At 46.3% G+C, this 17,408-nt stretch overlaps 1 protein-coding gene across 1 annotated transcript in view; it reads right to left on the bottom strand.

Moving 5' to 3' along the window:
* PTGFRN (prostaglandin F2 receptor inhibitor) overlaps nucleotides 1-17,408 on the bottom strand; it is an 83,450-nt gene that overhangs the window by 35,753 nt on the left and 30,289 nt on the right. Inside the window, exons 2-4 of the mRNA XM_070467242.1 lie at nucleotides 11,745-12,113; nucleotides 8,506-8,919; nucleotides 1,900-2,280 (exon numbers count right to left, since the gene is read on the bottom strand). Of these exons, the coding sequence (XP_070323343.1) occupies nucleotides 1,900-2,280; nucleotides 8,506-8,919; nucleotides 11,745-12,113 (1,164 nt within the window). The remainder of the gene's footprint in view (nucleotides 1-1,899; nucleotides 2,281-8,505; nucleotides 8,920-11,744; nucleotides 12,114-17,408) is intronic.

A 17,408-nucleotide genomic window follows, 5' to 3' on the forward strand; every position in this document is an offset into this window, starting at 1 on the left:
GGTGGAGGTGGGGGGGTAGGTCAGTCAGGGAAAAGCACACTGACCGCTTTCACAACAGCAGTGCTGGACCCTTAGGAGAATAACTGAACCTTTTCCCACAATTAAGTCTCCTATTTCTTCCCACTTTCCGGAGAACACAGTCACCAACAAACCCCTCCCAGCTAAAAGAGCCCATTCCCTCCCAGAGCTCCCATCCTCTTCCTGCCAGTCCCTCCATCTCCCCCCAGGGTAGGCTGGGATCAATGCAGGAGGACTTCAAAGAGGCCCTCAAATTGGAGTGCAGGCAGCACTTTCTTTTAAAAAAAAAAAAAAAAAAAGGAGAGAGAAAAAGAAAAAAAAACCCGCTGGAGCTGTGATTCTAAGTCAGTGGGGGAGGGGTGCAGGAGTCAGGGACGGGATCTGACAGCAGGACACAATGCGCTGAGGATCAGGGCTCCGAGACACATTCGGCTCCGGAGATGAAAACTCTTCTTTCGCTGCTGACAACATCTGTTTTATTTTGAAGGTTGCTAAGGAGAGTTCTAGCTGGGCTAACATTGTTCCAGTTCAGTACTTCATAGTGAGTCTCTTTGCGCAGGGTTGAGGCGGCAGGAATAAAAGCTCGCCAGATAAACCCCGCTCCTTTCACTCTGCAGATATCAAAGAATCACTTTGCTACCAGGGATGACTAACACCCCGCCTCGTCTCGCTCTGAATTGGATGGACCCTCTGCTTACTCTCTTTTTACTCTCCCTCTCCCAGCCCCCCTCTGTCCCCACTTGCCAACTCTCCATCTCTGCCAAATAATGGCTTATTAGGAAGAAACAAGACAGTGAATGTGTCACTAGCCTGGGAGGAGGTTTCAATGCAGAGACAAGAAAGAGCTGAGGAATGAGCTGGGGCTCACGGAGCGAGGATGTATGGCATTACACAAAGGAGGAAATGATTTCCCAGCCTTTAAAGATCTGTTTTACCTCCTAGTAGAGTAATGCCAAATGCCTTCGTGTGGGCTTAGAATGGTCAGAGGACAGGAGAGAGATCAAGTTCAAAACAGGGAAGGGGCTGACCCACAGGCCTGTGTCCATCTTTGCAGTAATGGACGTGGGAAGCAAGGCGCTCCACACTCCACTTGGTCCCATCCTGCCTAAGGTCACTTGCAATTAACTACAAGATGGTAACAAAATCAGGAAAAGCACTCAGAAAAATAAGAGATGGGGAGGATGACAGTGGTTAAAAAAAAAAAGGCTATGACAATGACCTTCATATGTATAACAAGTAGCAATCGGATGAGTGGCAAGGTGGCAACAGTTGAGGGCCACTCTGCTTCTCCCCAGGGAATCAGACTTGGGGAGAGAACCCTCCAGAAGAGGGGGGGAAACAGGAAGGCCCTGTTTCTTTTAATACCTGTTTAACTGGTATCTGCAAAAAAATAAAAAAAATCATTTTGGGATGCCAGGGCACTCAGTGAAAAAACTGTGTTCCATTAACTGAAGGAATTCTTTTTCTACCCTGGGCTTTAGAAAAGCAGCAGCTCCTGCCAGAGAATACCTAAGAGTCTAGGAAAAAGAGAGGGAGAATGGCAGTGTGCTCCCTCCAACAAAGATCCATTTCAAAGAGCCAATCAGCAGGACCTCCGACCCTGCAAATCTCTGACCACAAAAGGAAACTGTATCCTCTCAAATGAGGGTATTGAGACAACTGAGGCCACATCATCTAAACATTTCCCTTGACTGCCAGATTCTATTTCAGCCAGCTTTGCTTTCTCTCCCCCCCAGCTTGGGATCTATCCAGGAGAAAGTATGCTTGTGGATATCAAGAATGCCACAATAATGCAAAACACACAGCTCTTTGACTCCTCTCCAGACCCCAGGGGAAAGATTAAGCCAGCGAGGTGGAGGGCCACCCTCCAAAACCACTCACCTAGCCAGGTCACCGTCACGGCAGCCGGGGCCGACATGGCCTCTGCCACCTTATGCCAGCTCCTGTTGTATCCGGGGGTCCAGAGCGCCACATGGCAGAAATAGTAGCCAGCATTTTCTTTGCTGACATCTCGAACCAGTAGGTGGTAGGAGCGTGCATCCGTGTGACTCAAGGCCACGTGAGGAGAGCCGTGCACCAGGGAGTCACGGTCCAGCCGAGCCAGCACACGGGAACCGGGCAACGTGCTGTCGGGCGTCCGGCTGAAGGACCACGTCACCTCAGGTCTGACATCGTCTGTTCGGTCCGTCGTGATGTTGCAAGCCAGGCCCAGGTCCTTGCCTTCAGCCACAGACACATTCCTGGCCACAGCTGCTCGGAGAACTGGAAAACCAAAAACAAGGACATTGAGATAATCTCAGTTACATTTGCCACTTCCACCCCATCCCCTTAGATCACCTCCTTTTACCTTCTTATGTATGGCATTCAAGTTAGGAGACTTTGTACAGTTTTATGTGCTTGAGAAATGTACTGAATAAATGAACAATGTATTTTTTATTTCATTAAAACAATAACAGCAGCAGACACTTATATAGATGCCAGGCACTTACATATGCCAGGCACTCTTCTGAGTGCTTTACAAATGTCATCTTCAAAACAAGCCTACAAGGTGGTTCTATTATCATCTCCATTTTACCAATAAGGCAATTGAACCACAGAGAAGTTAAGTAACTTGCCCAATGTCATACAGCTACTATGTGGCAGAGTTAGGATTCAAATTCAGGCTGCCTGTCTCTAGGGACTCTGCTCTTAAGTGTTACACCATCATTACGTACATTATCATTTGAAAACAACTTTGTTGAACATCACAAAACTAAATTTATATTTTCTCCATATGCATGATAGACTTGGGTGACTTTCAGAGAAAGGATAGCTCAGCTCTGGCAGGTACATATTGTCACTCGGGGGCTAGGAGATGGAGGGTGGAAGTGAGGGTAAAACCATCCTCTGGGTAAAACAGGATTAGGGATGTAAACAGAAGGACTGGGAAAGGGAAACCAGACAACATGCCTAGCAGGTCAAAGTCTCCCAAATGCAATGTACTTAGAGCATCATTTATTCCGCTCTACACTCCCACCTTAAAGTCAAGGATAAAGGATATTCTAAAACCAAAACACAGTGATTTCTGGACAATGCCACTGCCCTCTCTCATTAGTGTGGATAATTAAAAGTAAACTATATTTAGATGAAGCACTGAAGGATTTGGTGTGACAGTCCCCAGGCAGATCTGGTTTCAGCATGCCCCTGTCAAGGCTTTTTACATGGAAACATTTTATTTTATTCAAGGGATTTTTTTGCAATGAAGTTGAACATCTGTAATCAGAGGAGAAAAACATTCAACACGTGGTAACGCTCTGGGAACAACTGCTTAGAAGATGAGGAGTCGACACCTCCCAGGGGATTCAAGTAGAAGTAGAGCACAGACCTGGTCTTTCAGCCAGACACACTCAGCATCAGCTACGGACCTGGGTCAGTTCAGCGACAAACGCTGGCACTTGGTTGAGAAAAGACCCAACCCCACGAACCCATGCGCTTTGAAGTAAATGACTTTCATTATAGATTTTTCCAAAGACTGATGATATTTCAAACAAGAGTTTCAGGCCAAGTTCAAGCTTCACTTTGATGAAGACAGAAAACAAGGTAGGCATAGTATTAGAAAAAAGGAATTTAAAGTCTAATTTCTTACCACCACCCACCTTCTTCCAAATTCTTCCTCCTCCTTCACCCCTTTAAAGGAGCCAAAAACAATATGAGATATCGTTTGAGAGGAGTCAGGAAACTGCTGCTCTGAGCCCAGGCTGCCGTTTGAATCACTCCATGTGCAACCATGGTCAGAGACCCTGGAATACTGCCAGAGTTGCTCTATGCCAGCCACACTACAGCAGTTGTAAAAGAAGGCCCAGGAGGGAGCCAGCCGAGGAAAGAAGTGGCCAGTATGCAACTGCGGACAGCATGCATGGAGAAAATGGATTCTTGCATTTAGAAAAGTGACATCTCTGTAACAATATAGTTCACTCTCTAATTTTTTTTCTCTGCAAGTGGCTAAATATCTCGTCACATCACTCAGCACAGTTTTTAACATGTTCTATGGGATTGGAGAGTTCACTACTGGGACAGGATGAAGTATGGTAAAGGGAAAAAGGAATCAGTTCTAGGGACTCATAGAGGGGACTTCAGACAAAGTCTGTGATGGTGTAGGCTTTCTCCTCCTGGATATAACTGACCCTGTAAATTAAGACACCAGGCTCAGCATTAACCAGACCACTCCTAACACAGGGGGGTTTACTGCCACCTACATGGTACAGTCCCACCATGTAAGTCACTTTGTGCCATTTATCATAAGAATGCAATAAGAATAGTTAAGAAGTTAGCTACGGACAACTTCATAGCAGCACTATTTACTATAACCAAGACATGGAAGCAACCTGCATCTATCAACAGATGAATGGTTAAAGAAGATGTGGTATGTATATATATATATATATATACATGTATACATATATACATATATATATATGTATATATATATATATATATATATACAATGGATTATTGCTACTGCTAAGTCACTTCAGTCATGTCTGACTCTATGTGACCTCATCCCTGGGATTCTCCAGGCAAGAACACTGGAGTGGGTTGCCATTTCCTTCTCCAATGCATAAAGGTGAAAAGTGAAAGTGAAGTTGCTCAGTCATGTCCGACTCTTCGCGACCCCATGGATTGCAGCCTACCAGGCTCCTCCGTCCATGGGATTTTCCAGGCAAGAGTACTGGAGTGGGGTGACAATGGATTACTCAGCCATAAAAAGGAATGAAAGTTAGCCATGTGCAGCAGCATGGATGGACCTGTAGGGGATTACACTTAGTGAAGTAAGTAAGAGAAAGACAAATATTATATGTTTTTACTTATAGATGGAATCTAAAAAATAAAACAAGCAATATAACAAAAACAAACAAACAAAAAGGCTCACAGATGCAGAGAACAAACTAGTGGTTACCAGTGGGGAGAGGGGGAGGTGGTGGGGCAAGATAGAGGAAGGGGGGACTTCCCTGGTGGTTCAGGGGTTAAGAATCTGCCTAGCAATTCAGGAGACTTGGGTTCGATCCCTGATCGAGGAACTAAGACTCTACAATTAAGACACAGAGCAACTAAGCCTGCGTGCTGCAACTACTGAGCCTGCACATCACAAGGAAAGATCCTACATGACATATTGAAGATCCTCCATGTTTCAACAAGATCCAACACAGCCAAATAAATAATACAAATTAGTAAATACTTTTTTTAAAAAAAGATAGAGGCAGGGAATCAAGAGGCAAGAAGTACTAACTACTAAGTAGAAAGTAAGTAAGATTCAAGGATGTAATGCCCAGCACAGAAAATAGAGCCAATATTTTAAAATGACTTTAATGGAGTAAATGGGGCTTCCCTGGTGGCTCAGATGGTAAAGAATCTGCCTGCAATGCAGGAGACCTGGGTTCAGTCCCTGGGTCAGGAAGATCCCCTGGAGAAGGGCAGGGCAACCCACTCCAGTATTCTTGCCTGGAGAATTCCATGGACAGAGGAGCTGATGAGCTACAGTCCGTGGGGTTGGACATGACTGAGTGACTAACACTTTCACTTTGAATGGAGTAAAATCTATAAAACTATTGAACCACAATGTTGTGAAACTAATCAGTTCAGTTCAGTTGCTCAGTCGTGTCCAAGTCTTGCAACCCCATGGACTGCAGCACGCCAGGCTTCCCTGTCCTTCACCATCTCCCAGGGCTTGCTCAAACTCATGTCCATTGAGTTGGTGATGCCATCCTACCATTTCATCCTCTGTCATCCTCTTCTCCTTCTGCCTTCAATCTTTCACAGCATCAGGGGGCTCAAGTATTAGAGCTTCAGCACCAGTCCTTCCAAACAATATTCAGGACTGATTTCCCTTAGGATGGACTGGTTGGATCTCCTTGCAGTCCAAGGGACTCTCAAGAGTCTTCTCCAACACCATTAATATGATATTGTAAATCAAATAAACTCCAATTTTTAAAAAAAAGCTAGCTAAGGAGAACGCAAGTATTTAAAATGAGAGGACCATCACTCTAGTGTGGTGGTTCTTAACCCGGGATCCACAAAGAGAATTTAAGGAGTCTGTGACATGGATGTGAAAACAAATTGCCTTTCTTTTACTAACCTCTACCTGAAAGACGGCATCTCTTCTCATTATGAAACTAAGCAACAAACCAGTGTAGTATTATCTGTCCCTGGGATCTTGCTCCCAATAGAAATCACAGATATTTTCACATTACATTTCAATTGTTGCAGATATCTTAAAATATTATTTATATTCATCACTTATCAGAAATTATAGTAGTTGTTAGGTCTGCCACTCTATCTTATTACTTAACGCATTAATAAAACACTGGGCTTCCCAGGTGGTTCAGTGGTAAAAGAATCCAATGCAGGAGATGCAGTTTGATCTCTGGGTCAAGAAAATCCCCAGGAGTAGGAAACGGCAACCCACTCCAGTATTCCTGCCTAGAAAATTCCGTGGACAGAGAAGGGCTACAGTCCCTGGGACCACAAAAAGTTGGATACAACTGAGCGACTGTGTACACACATATGCAATAAAACACTAAATTGTTATACAACGAATTTATCTTAAATATTTTGATAACTATTTTAATGTTATTATTTTCCTATGTCATCCTCTTTATGTATTTTATTAATTAAAATATATTAACTCTGAGAAAGGGCTTGGGAGCTTCAAAGGACTGTCAAAGACACCCATGCACAAAAGGCTATGAATCCTTAGGCTTGAGTAAGAGCCAGATATTACTGCCTGCCTAATAGGCTCAGAGTGTTCAAGTCTTAAAACTACACTCTGGGTTTTGTGGCTTGTTTGAAATTAAAAAAAAAAAAAAAAACTTTACAATTGAAATTTTTGCATTTGCTAAATCTGAAACTCTTAACCCTTTTGCCTGTTAAAATAGTCATTTGATGCAAGATGAACATCCAAGGTTTCTTATGTCAGATTCCTGACAGATCATTTCCGAAAAGGCAGGTGACCTGAATCCATCTGGAAAGTGATTTCAGCAGCCAGGAGAATTAAGATTGAGTGCAACCTGTGGCCCCTCTTGTCGGCGAGAATACCTCCAACCTGCCTGACTGCCACAGTCAAAAACACTGGTTCTGCTTTTACTAAATTCAGCTCTCGTGCTGTGGTGTAAATTCAGGGACAAGTGCTCAGGACAACACAGCCTGCAGAGGAAAACACTTCCCCATGTGTATCGTTGCCTGCTTTCCTTCTCATCTGAGCAACAGAGCGGCCACGCTCTCTCGTTTACAGTCAGGAAACGAGTCCAGCCAAGGTCTTCCCAGTTTACAAAACAGGAGACAGCAGCAACAGCAGCAAAGTACTCTGCTATCTGGCAATGTCAGACTCCCAGCAAACCAAGTTATCCAACCACCCGCAGCAGTGACATCCCCCCGAGAAGGTCTCTTTACACCTTCCCTCTGCCGAGCCAGAAGCTCTATGAGGCTTGGGCACGATCCTCAAGCATCTGACCCCAGAGCCCAGGACAGAGCTCAGCACACAGTAGGTTCTCTACTCATGTCTGCTGGACACTGGAGGCAAAAATGGCCTGTTCTTCTTGTTTTTCATTTATTTTTATGGGCTTTTGGAAATGCATTTTGCATTTCTTTAATTACTTCTCTAGTATAAGTAAGGTTTTTGGTTATTATTTCTTAAAAAGATGGTTCACAGATAAAAACAACTTGCATACAGACCCCAGAGTTGGATGCTTCTGGGGTTTTGTCCTCAAGGAGATAAGAGGCCCAGCCCTAGGGGATCCCTCACCTACAAGGGGATGTCACATCAGAGGGGACCTGAAAGGCAGGCCTAGAGGACCCAAGTTGGACAGAGGTTTGGGGAGGAGCCAAACACGCCCCCAGCAGCTATGGGGAAGGGCAGATCCAGAGACTGGGAAACACCAAACAAAACGAAGCCATGGAAGCAAGGTGGGGACAACCCCACCCCAAAGCCCCTCTGGACACCAGGCTGGACCTTGTCCTGGCACTCAAAAGGACTTAATCTTTCAGTCACAAAATTCTCTTAGTGTCTTATGTAACCTGCAGCTTCCCATGGGTATGAATCCAGAGAAAAAGCAGCTGCAGAGCAGAACGTGGCATTTGGCACAAAACATGTGCATCCTTTCCAAACCATCAACACCACGCTATACCCTCACCCATCAACAGAAGGTCTCCCAGGAGGAGGAGAAACCTTGTCAGAGAGGAACAAGGCTCTGGCCTAGTTCTTTACCCAGCTTCCCTGACGGCTCAGTGGAAAAGATTCAGTCTGCAGCGCAGGAGACCCAGGTCAGATGCCTGTGTGGGAAAGATCCCCTGGAGAAGGAAATGGCAGCTCACTCCAGTATTCTTGCCTGGAAAATTCCATGGACAGAGGAGCCTGGTGGGCTACAGTCCATGGGGTTGCAAAGAGTCGGACACGACTGAGTGATTAAACAACAGCAGCAAACGGTCTAAAACATGCAATTTTCAGAAGCTCACCTGTTGGCTGGATCACCACGGTGGCCACATCCACGGCTTTTTCTTGAATTTCTTGCCAGTTTCCCTGCTCTCCGATCCACTCGCTGACGATGCACCTGTAGGAGCCCTGGTCGGAGGACAGGGCCCGGGACACGGCGAGGCGGTACCCGTCGCTCCCCACAGTGTCCAGGCGTACGTCCCCGCCGCGGTGGCGCTGCTCATAGCCCGGGCCGGGCCGGAAGCGGCCCTCGTGGGTCAGGGAGAGGATGCTCCGCCGGGCGGGGCCGCGCCGCACCTCCCACTGCAGCGCCAGGTGCGTGTGCAGCGGCGACGTGCTGGAGGCCGAACACCGCAGCTCGAAGGGTTCGCCCTCGCGCAGGCTGGGGCCCGGCGGGGGCTGAGGGCTGGCGGCCACACGCAGGGCGTCGGGCAGCACTGCGGGGAGAAAGCGGAGCGGTCAGAACACTGCTGCCCCAAGCGCTGGGCAAGTGCCCGCCAACCTCCAGGTCTTGAGGGACAATTTCTTCCTCCCCTCCCCCGTTCTAATGCCCAGATGGGCCCATCTGCCCATTTCACTACATCTCTCATCTCAGCTGACATTCTGACTTGACAAACGAGGTAGCACTAAGACGACCCCCTGCTAGAACTGGGTGGTGCTAACTCCCTTTGGGAACCTGGGCCTTGGGCTACACTTCTGTCACCCTTAGGCAAGTCACTTAAACCCCTCTGTGCCTCAGTTTCCTCATTCCTAAAATGGGATGCCAACTAGACCCAACTCAGGAAGCTGACTGAGAATTCAGCTAGTTATAAGGGGAGGTTCCCAGGACAGGGCTTGGTACTCACTGATAACCAGCCATGACTGTCCAACATGGCTTTGTTGGGACACAGGCTGGAGTAGGGAGCCTGGGGAATCTTCTAGAAGTTAAAGCAGTGTAATCCGCAGAGCACTAAAGCGTGGGAGAACTTGCTGCGCCTCCAGGTCTAGGCAATGCCTAAGAATAACTAGATCGAGAAGAGGGTATCTGCAGGGTAGGAACCCATAAAGGAAAACTGAAGCCTCAGCTATTTAATTATTAGGACCCATGGGAAAAAGGCCGGGTTTCTCTACAGCCTACAAAAAGGGGGCAGGAGATCAGGCAAGTGTTGGTGAGAGCTACTGAGGAAGGGAAGCCACACTTGATATAGCAGTGAGGAGGCCCCTCCCAAAGAGACTGCAGGGACCACCACCTCTCAGGTTTGCCTAAGAGCTGGCTGAGAGAATCCCCAAACACCACTGTTCACCATCTCCTTGGGTGTTCCTGCCACTCCACACTAGGAGATGAATTCAATGTCCTTGAAAAAGGACTACTTTAAATAACAGAAAAAACTGCTACATCTTTAGAAGGACATATCCCAAAGTCCTGTCTCTACTGCAAATGAATATAATGACTTCCTAGTATATACATCAGTCTGTGAGTCCAGCTAACAGGACTCCGCTCCCAAGACCAGTTATCTCTGAGGCCGTGGATACAGTTTAAGACCTGTGAAGCTGAAGGCCAGAGAGACCCTAGATCACGCATGGCGCCACCAGAGGCTCCGTCTGGGCAGTCAGCCAGGCTCGTTCATGGCCATCCATCTGCTTTCCTGACCCTGAGGAAAGTCTCTCCTTGCTTCTCCTTCCAAAGACTGGAGAAGAAACAGAAAGATACTGGGGCAGGGGGCAGGAGGTTCCTCCTGCAGCCTCCAGCTCCTTAAGATGAGCATCGCACATGGAGACAAGTGTGCATCTGATCTAATGGACGTGTAGCATGTGTGTGATAATGACGGAAGCAATGGATTACTCAACTCCAATGCAAGAATGCCTTATGAGACTGTTCTAAAAAGACATATTTGATTTTTGTATAGGAATGAGAAGAGGTAATGGAAGAGGTAGATTTGACATTTTAATGCTTGCATAATGGAAGTGGCTGTTTTTATCCCCTCATGAGTCTAGTCAGGGAACAGAATCTGGAATATGGTAGGAGTCAAGAAATCATTATAGAAGGAATGAATGCCTGAATCAACCCCTTCTTTTTATATCATCATGTACATTTTCTGCTTTCTTGATCATTTAATACGCTACTACCCTGACATAATTCTTTTTGGAACAAGGCAGGATACAAATAAAAACATAATTAAGTAATAATGATAACAACACTAATGTTTCTATTTTGCTAGCCTCAAATTAAAATTGCTTGTTCTTGCTCATTTACCAATTAGCTGTGTGATTTTAGGCAAGTAATTAACCTATGCTTTTCCATCTCCTTGTGTGTAAATTAGGGAAATACCCTGCCGTCTCTTCTTCATTGGATTGAGAACTGAACGGGTGAGTAAATCAAATAGAACTTGGAAAATGAAAAAACAAACAAACCCAAACATTCCAGCTATGTTAGGTGTGATTACTTGCATAGCCAGGCCCACCAGCTTGCAGTGACCACATCATTCTTTCTCTACATATGACCCATACGACTCCTAGAAAACACAGGTACTTAAATCATGAAGGGCACAGAGAAAGACATGAGCTTCAAAGTATCTCTTATTCCCATAAACATGAACAGTGTCCACGTGACCACCATCCTCTCCTCTCTATCTTGACTGAGTGCTTACTATGGCATTGCTGAGGCTTTACATGTGCTAATTCACCTTGGGGGTTTTCCTGGTGGCTCAGTAGTAAAGACTCTGCCTGCCAATGCAGGAGACGTGGGTTTGACCCTTGGGTCAGGAAGATCCCCTGAGAAAGGAAATGGTAACCCACTCTAGTATTCTTGCCCGGGAAATCCCATAGACAGAGGAGCCTGGTGGGCTACAGTCCATGGGGTCGCAAAAGAGTTGGACAAGACTTAGCGGCTAAATAACAACAGTTCACTTTGACCTTTACGGGAGGCACTGTTTTCCAGAGGAGGAAGCTGAGGCATGGGACATACAGACGGCCAGAGAGGTGACAAACGGGAGCGCCAGCCATGGAACTAAGCGCAGGCAACCTGGCTCAGAGCTGGACTCTCCACCACACACCATGCTGCCTCCAACTCACCCGCCACGAGACCGTTCACATTCCCCATGGAATGAAGAGAGGGAGCTCAGAGGCCCCCTGGCCCATCCTCTGCCTTTCATCAGGTAAGATGCTATCACTCCCTTGGACAGAGGAGGGAGCAGAGCCCCGGGCACAGTCACTCACAGCTGGGTGGCAGAGGGAAGAATGTTCCCCTGGCACAGCAATCCCCCTCCTCCCATGAGGATGTTACCTTTAACCTGCACTGTATCCTCATAGTTGCCTTGCACGGTGGCGTCTGTGCTGGGGGTGGAACACTTGTAGTGGCCCTGGTCAGAGTGCTGGACATTCTTTATGTGCAGCTCCACCGCGTCGTTGGCCGTCCGCCGCAGCAGGATGTCGCCCCTCTGCAGGCGCTCGCGGTACTGTGGGGCTGGGAAGCCCGCTTCCCAGGTGCTGGCAAGCTCCACGAAGCTGCTGCCCGAGGCCGAGAAGCTCCAGTCAAAGTTCTGCTCGCTGGGGCCATCGTAGTCACTGACGTTGCAGGGGATGACCAGCTCGGTGCCCACTACCCGCACCAGGCTGCCCGCAGGGACCCTCACCACGCGCCCTCGGCAAAGAGCTGCAATGACAAGAAGTGAAAGAGGAGGGCTTGAATCCAGTAAGCTCTTCCCGGAATAAATGTGGCAAGCCTGTGGGCGCTTCAGCTCCCAGGCACATGATGGAAAACATGACACTGACCAGCACACTGCCAGCGTCTGTGCAGAAGAAGGTTCGGCCCACCCCCAGGACCCCGAGCCCAGAACAGCCCCCTGTAGTGAGTATCTCTCATGCACCAGTCTCCCAGGATCAACAGCGAGGAAGCTAAGTACTCAAAGTGGGCTAACTATAAATTTGAAGAGCTTTCTCCCTCCCGTTACTATTTAACCTACTGTGATCACTCAACGTGATGTGGAAATATTTTAGGTTTTGTGTGAAAGAAAAGGACACAGCTAATCAAGTATTTACATTTCTGCCCACCCTATATCAACCCTCTTCCCTAGAGACCATTCCCCCGGGCTCCTGAGACCTGATTTACAATGATGGATGCCAGTTTCTTAAATCCTGAAGCAGCCTGCTGATAAAATGATTTAACTCTGGTTATCTGACGTTGCCTATAAATTACTTTTAAAATATGACGACTCTACCAAGTATTAATTTTCTATTTTCTGGCTCATTTCCTCCTCTCTACTCTTCACCCTGATCCAAATGCAGAATGAGGCTAGGGAAGCACAAAGTGAGACAGTGCCTGCTCTGGCCTGTTGCTGGGCATTGGTAGGAACGCAGCAGCTTGCTGGGGACGGGCCGGGTGGACAAAGCCAAGAGTTCACTGGCATTTCCCGCCCCAAGAACACAGACCTCAGGCCTCTGGGCAGGCCCCTGGGGCCTGTCATGGTATCCTTTAAGATAGCTTCTTTGTGATGAACTTTGGCACATTCTTTGTAGTGAGTTTACTACCTGTGTAAGCATTTCAATTTGGACCAAAAGAACTTGCACGGTTCTTTCCTGAGGTTCTATGAATTTGTCCGGCATTAAGATATACAGGAGAAAGGATGGGCTCTGAAATCAAGGGGTGTGTGTGTGTGTGTGTGTGTGTGTGCGCGTGTGTGCGTGCGTGCTAGTCTCTCAGTTGTGTCCGACTCTTTGTGACCCCATGGACTGTAGCCCACCAGGTTCTTCTGTCCATGCAATTCTCCAGGCAAGAATATGGAATGGATTGCCATTCCCTCCTCCAGGGGACCTTCCCAACCCAAGGATCGAACCCAGGTCTCCTGCATCACAGGCAGATCTTTACTGTCTGAGCCAACACGGAAGCCCTGAAATCCAGGGGACCTAAGTTGAAATTTGAGAGATGTCTTTTAGCTTTGGCTTCCTCAACAATAAAATGAGGCAAGAAGGAGTCACTGAGCTGATGAAATAAAACGTCTAGCTGAGACTCCATCATGGAAGAAGAGCTCAACAAAGGGATCTTCTGTTATTTACCTTCAATGATGTGTTTTTGTCATTTGTTCTGGGTGGATCTGTGTCTCCCTACCACCACCTCCCCACTCATATGCTGAAGTCCAGGCCCTCGGCACCTCAGAGCATGACCTTATTTGGGAATAGGTTGTTGCAGTTGTAATTAGCTAAACCGTGATGAGGTCACACAGAGAAGGGTGGGCCCCTGATCCAATGACCAGTATCCTTATAAGTGGGGGGGCGGGGATTTGAACATAGATATGCACTCAGGGAGAGTGCCAGGTGAAGCTCAAGGAAGAGGTTTGTCTACGATACAAGGAATGCCCGGTACCCCAGTCTCAGGGACAGACACCGAGGCTGAAACCAGGTTCAAGTCCTCCTGGCTCATTTCTGCTGAAGCTTCTCAGAAAGACATTTTCACCTCCTTTGGGATCAGGGATGCTTAACTCTGAAGCAGCACATAGGCAGCCCTCTTGACCAGGTGAGAAAGCCGTCTATGGCAGAAGAGACTCAGGCCAACACCAGGAGAGGCGCAAGGAATGTGTCCTCCTGACAGATGGCCTTATTTGAGCCACTAGATTTGGCCACACCCTCTATTAACATCATTCCACACTCTTGCCCATGCACACACATGTGTACGTCTTCCCCAGACATTTCAATTCCTTACAATTCCACTCACATTTATGGTCCTTAAGCTAATATCTGTCACTGGCAACTCAGGGCATTGAAATAAAACATACCTACCAAGCAGTGAAGTCATCATCACCAGAGTTCACAAAAGAAACAGGCGATCTTTTTAACATTTAATTTCAGAGATGACCAGATAATCCCAAATCTCGCAGAGAGGCCCTTCAGAAGGAAGGTCACAGTGGAGACCTGTAAGAAGGGTCACAACCTAATGCTTTTTTCCTCGTGCCCACTGTCCTCTTCTATGAAGTGGACACATGACCCCTTAAGGCTTTGTGAGGCTTAAATGAGCCACAGGGCCCCCATGAGTGCACGAAATTCGGTAAAGCTCTGCTTTGCAGGCGGCATCTATAATAAACCTGATCACATCCATTCACTCTGCTTCCCTGGCAGGTTTACAAAGGAATTTCCTAACGTGTCCATCTTTGCAATTCCTAGCCCTTGTCAGGAGGCTGACCAGGTTAATAACCGGCTCAACAGGGCCCTTCGGCATGAGGCTATATTCCTTGTCAAGTCTCTGTCTTTATTCTTAGTGAGCAGAGCTTGGGGGACAGCTGGTTCGTCTCAGCTCTCCAGTCCTGCTTCCACACACAGCTGCCCAAATCATCTTTTAAGGCATAAATCATGTCACTTCATTGGTCAGAAGTCCTTCATGGTTCCTCATTACCTGCAGAATTCACTCTATCTTCCAGGTCCCCTACTGTGATCTCCCTGGTTCAAGCCACCTTCCCTCTCACCTGAATTATTGCAACAGTCTCCCAACTGGCTGCCCACCTGCCCTCCACTGTCAACATGGCCAAGCCATCTTTTAACAACTCAAGTTGTCTGACATCTTTACTCTGTTCAAAGTTTCAGATAAAAGGCAAGTCCTCAAAGAGGCCATTAAGACCTCACAGGACCCGGCCCTTTTTGCTTCTCCACCCTCCTGCTCCTCCTGCTCTTGTACTCTAGCCATCTTTACCTCCTAAGGCTCTTGAGCAAACAGAACTACTCCAATCTCAGGGTTTCTGCACATTGCTAAGTCCAGAACATTCTCAGATGCTCACCATGCTCCATCATCAGCTCCACATTTCATTACAATGTCACCTTCCCTTTCCTGACCATCTTAAAATTGCACATACCCATCCTTATTCTTGTTGTATTTTCTTGTCACTTATCAATAATACTCTTTATGTGTATCCATATATTTTTACTATTATTTATTATCCAACTCCTCCCACTAGAATGTAAGGACTATATGAGCTGTGATTTTTAATCTGTTTCCTTTGCTCCTAAATGCCAGTGCCTAGAACTGGACCTGGTTCATAGCATATGTTCAGTAAATATTTGCTAAATGAGTGGATGAATAAAAATATACAAGATCCTTCAAAGTCTGCCCCATGGCTACCATTCCAGCTTCATCAGCTATCATTCTCCCAGCCCTTAGTGCTTAGACGCCAACAAAACAAATGACCCTTCGTTTTCTGGAAATGCCATGCTTCTCTTGTGCACCACAGACTCTACTTCTGGGCCTCATTCATCTGGAATTGCCATCCCAACAACCTCTCAGCCTCTTGCAAGAAGCAGCTCCATCCCCATCTCCTTCGTGAAGCCTTCCTCATCTCCCCAGGGGTCACTAGGCACTCCTGCCTCCACATTCCAACTCAACCTGCAGAAGTACCTTCCATGCTGGCTATGTTACAGTGCCACTGGGAAAAAAAGCCAAGCAGATAAGAACAGATACTTGACAGATCAAATTCTAATCTAAAAAAGATAGAAATCTGAGTAGTGGCATACATGAAGATCTGGGATGTCCTCTCATCTGTGCAAAGCAAGATTTTGAAGTTGGGAGAACAGAATTTCAACTTGCTAATAGCAAGCTGGTATTTAGCACATATTTCCTTTAATACTGTTAGATAACAGTTAATAATATTTAAAAAGAAATACAACTTGTGAAACATAGAGCATATGGCTCTTTCAGAATCAAAAAGAGTATCTGCAAAGCCACACATTGCCAACGTTAGTTGAAACCTTTTGTAACAGCTGATTAAGGGGAAAAGAACAAAATTCTCCTCTGGTTTTCCAAATTCTACCAAATTTCACATGAAGAGTCCCAAACACTCTGGCACCTGAACTGTATTAGTTTCACATTCTATAAAAATATCTTTACTAAGAAATAATTTAAAATTGTAGTTTCGTTTGTTTTCAGAGGTCAATATAAGAAACCTTCATATGAAATACATTTCTTTATTAGCCTTAAAAGGACTATTGAGGGCACGACTGTGTTGTTCAGTGACAGAAGAAAACATATGATAAGTCTCTTAAAATTTAGTACCTGAACTCCTGTTGATGGCCCACTGTGTGTTCTTTCCCCAGAAAATAAGAACTACATACGCATCTCTCACCACTCAGCCCAGAAACCACAGCCCAAGTACCTTTGATACTCAACACAAAATTAGGGCACCTTAATAGCACATTTTGTGCAGTATATTAAGGCTCTGATGCTAAGGCTCTTCCTCATAATCCCAATTACTAAATATACCAGTACCACATCACCATGCCCTGACTAGATCAGACCTTCTTACATAGATATCAGAACCCTGCACTGCTTCCTAATTCCTGTTTTTAAAATTTCTGCCTAAACCTCCCAGCAAACACACACGTACACACACACACACCTGAATACAACTGTGACTACTAACTTCATCATCTTTTCTCTATTCCAACTTCCAAGTCTTGTTTTCCCCATCATACATAAAATTCGTATGTCCTTTTGTACTTTGGGCTTTCCTGGTGGCTCAGAGGGTAAAGAATCTGTCTACAATGGTGGAGACCTGGGTTTGAGGTCTGGAAGATCCCCTGGAGGAGGAAATGGCAACCCACTCCAGTATTCTTGTTTGGATAATTCCCTGGACAGAGGAGCCTGGTGAGCTATATAGTCCATGGGGTCCCAAAGAGTCAGACATGAATGAGTGACTAACACTATCACTTTTGTACCTTAGCTTCAAGGAAATCTAGTACTAAATATGATAGTGAAATATGGAAACCATCCACAACTTAACTTTCTAATAATTATCTCTTTCCTCTATCTCTATAACTTCTTTTGCCATCTTTTGCGTCTCCTGCACTAGAAGGCAGATTCTTTACCACTGCACCACCTGGGAAGCTGGGGAAACAAAAATTGAAGTTCCGAGTTCACAAAAGAAGGTGGACTATAGTAAACACCCCAGAATGAATTACAGCCCTGGAAAGG

This window comes from Odocoileus virginianus, chromosome 5 (genome assembly GCF_023699985.2).
Source record: "Odocoileus virginianus isolate 20LAN1187 ecotype Illinois chromosome 5, Ovbor_1.2, whole genome shotgun sequence".
Classification (NCBI taxonomy): Eukaryota; Metazoa; Chordata; class Mammalia; order Artiodactyla; family Cervidae; genus Odocoileus; species Odocoileus virginianus.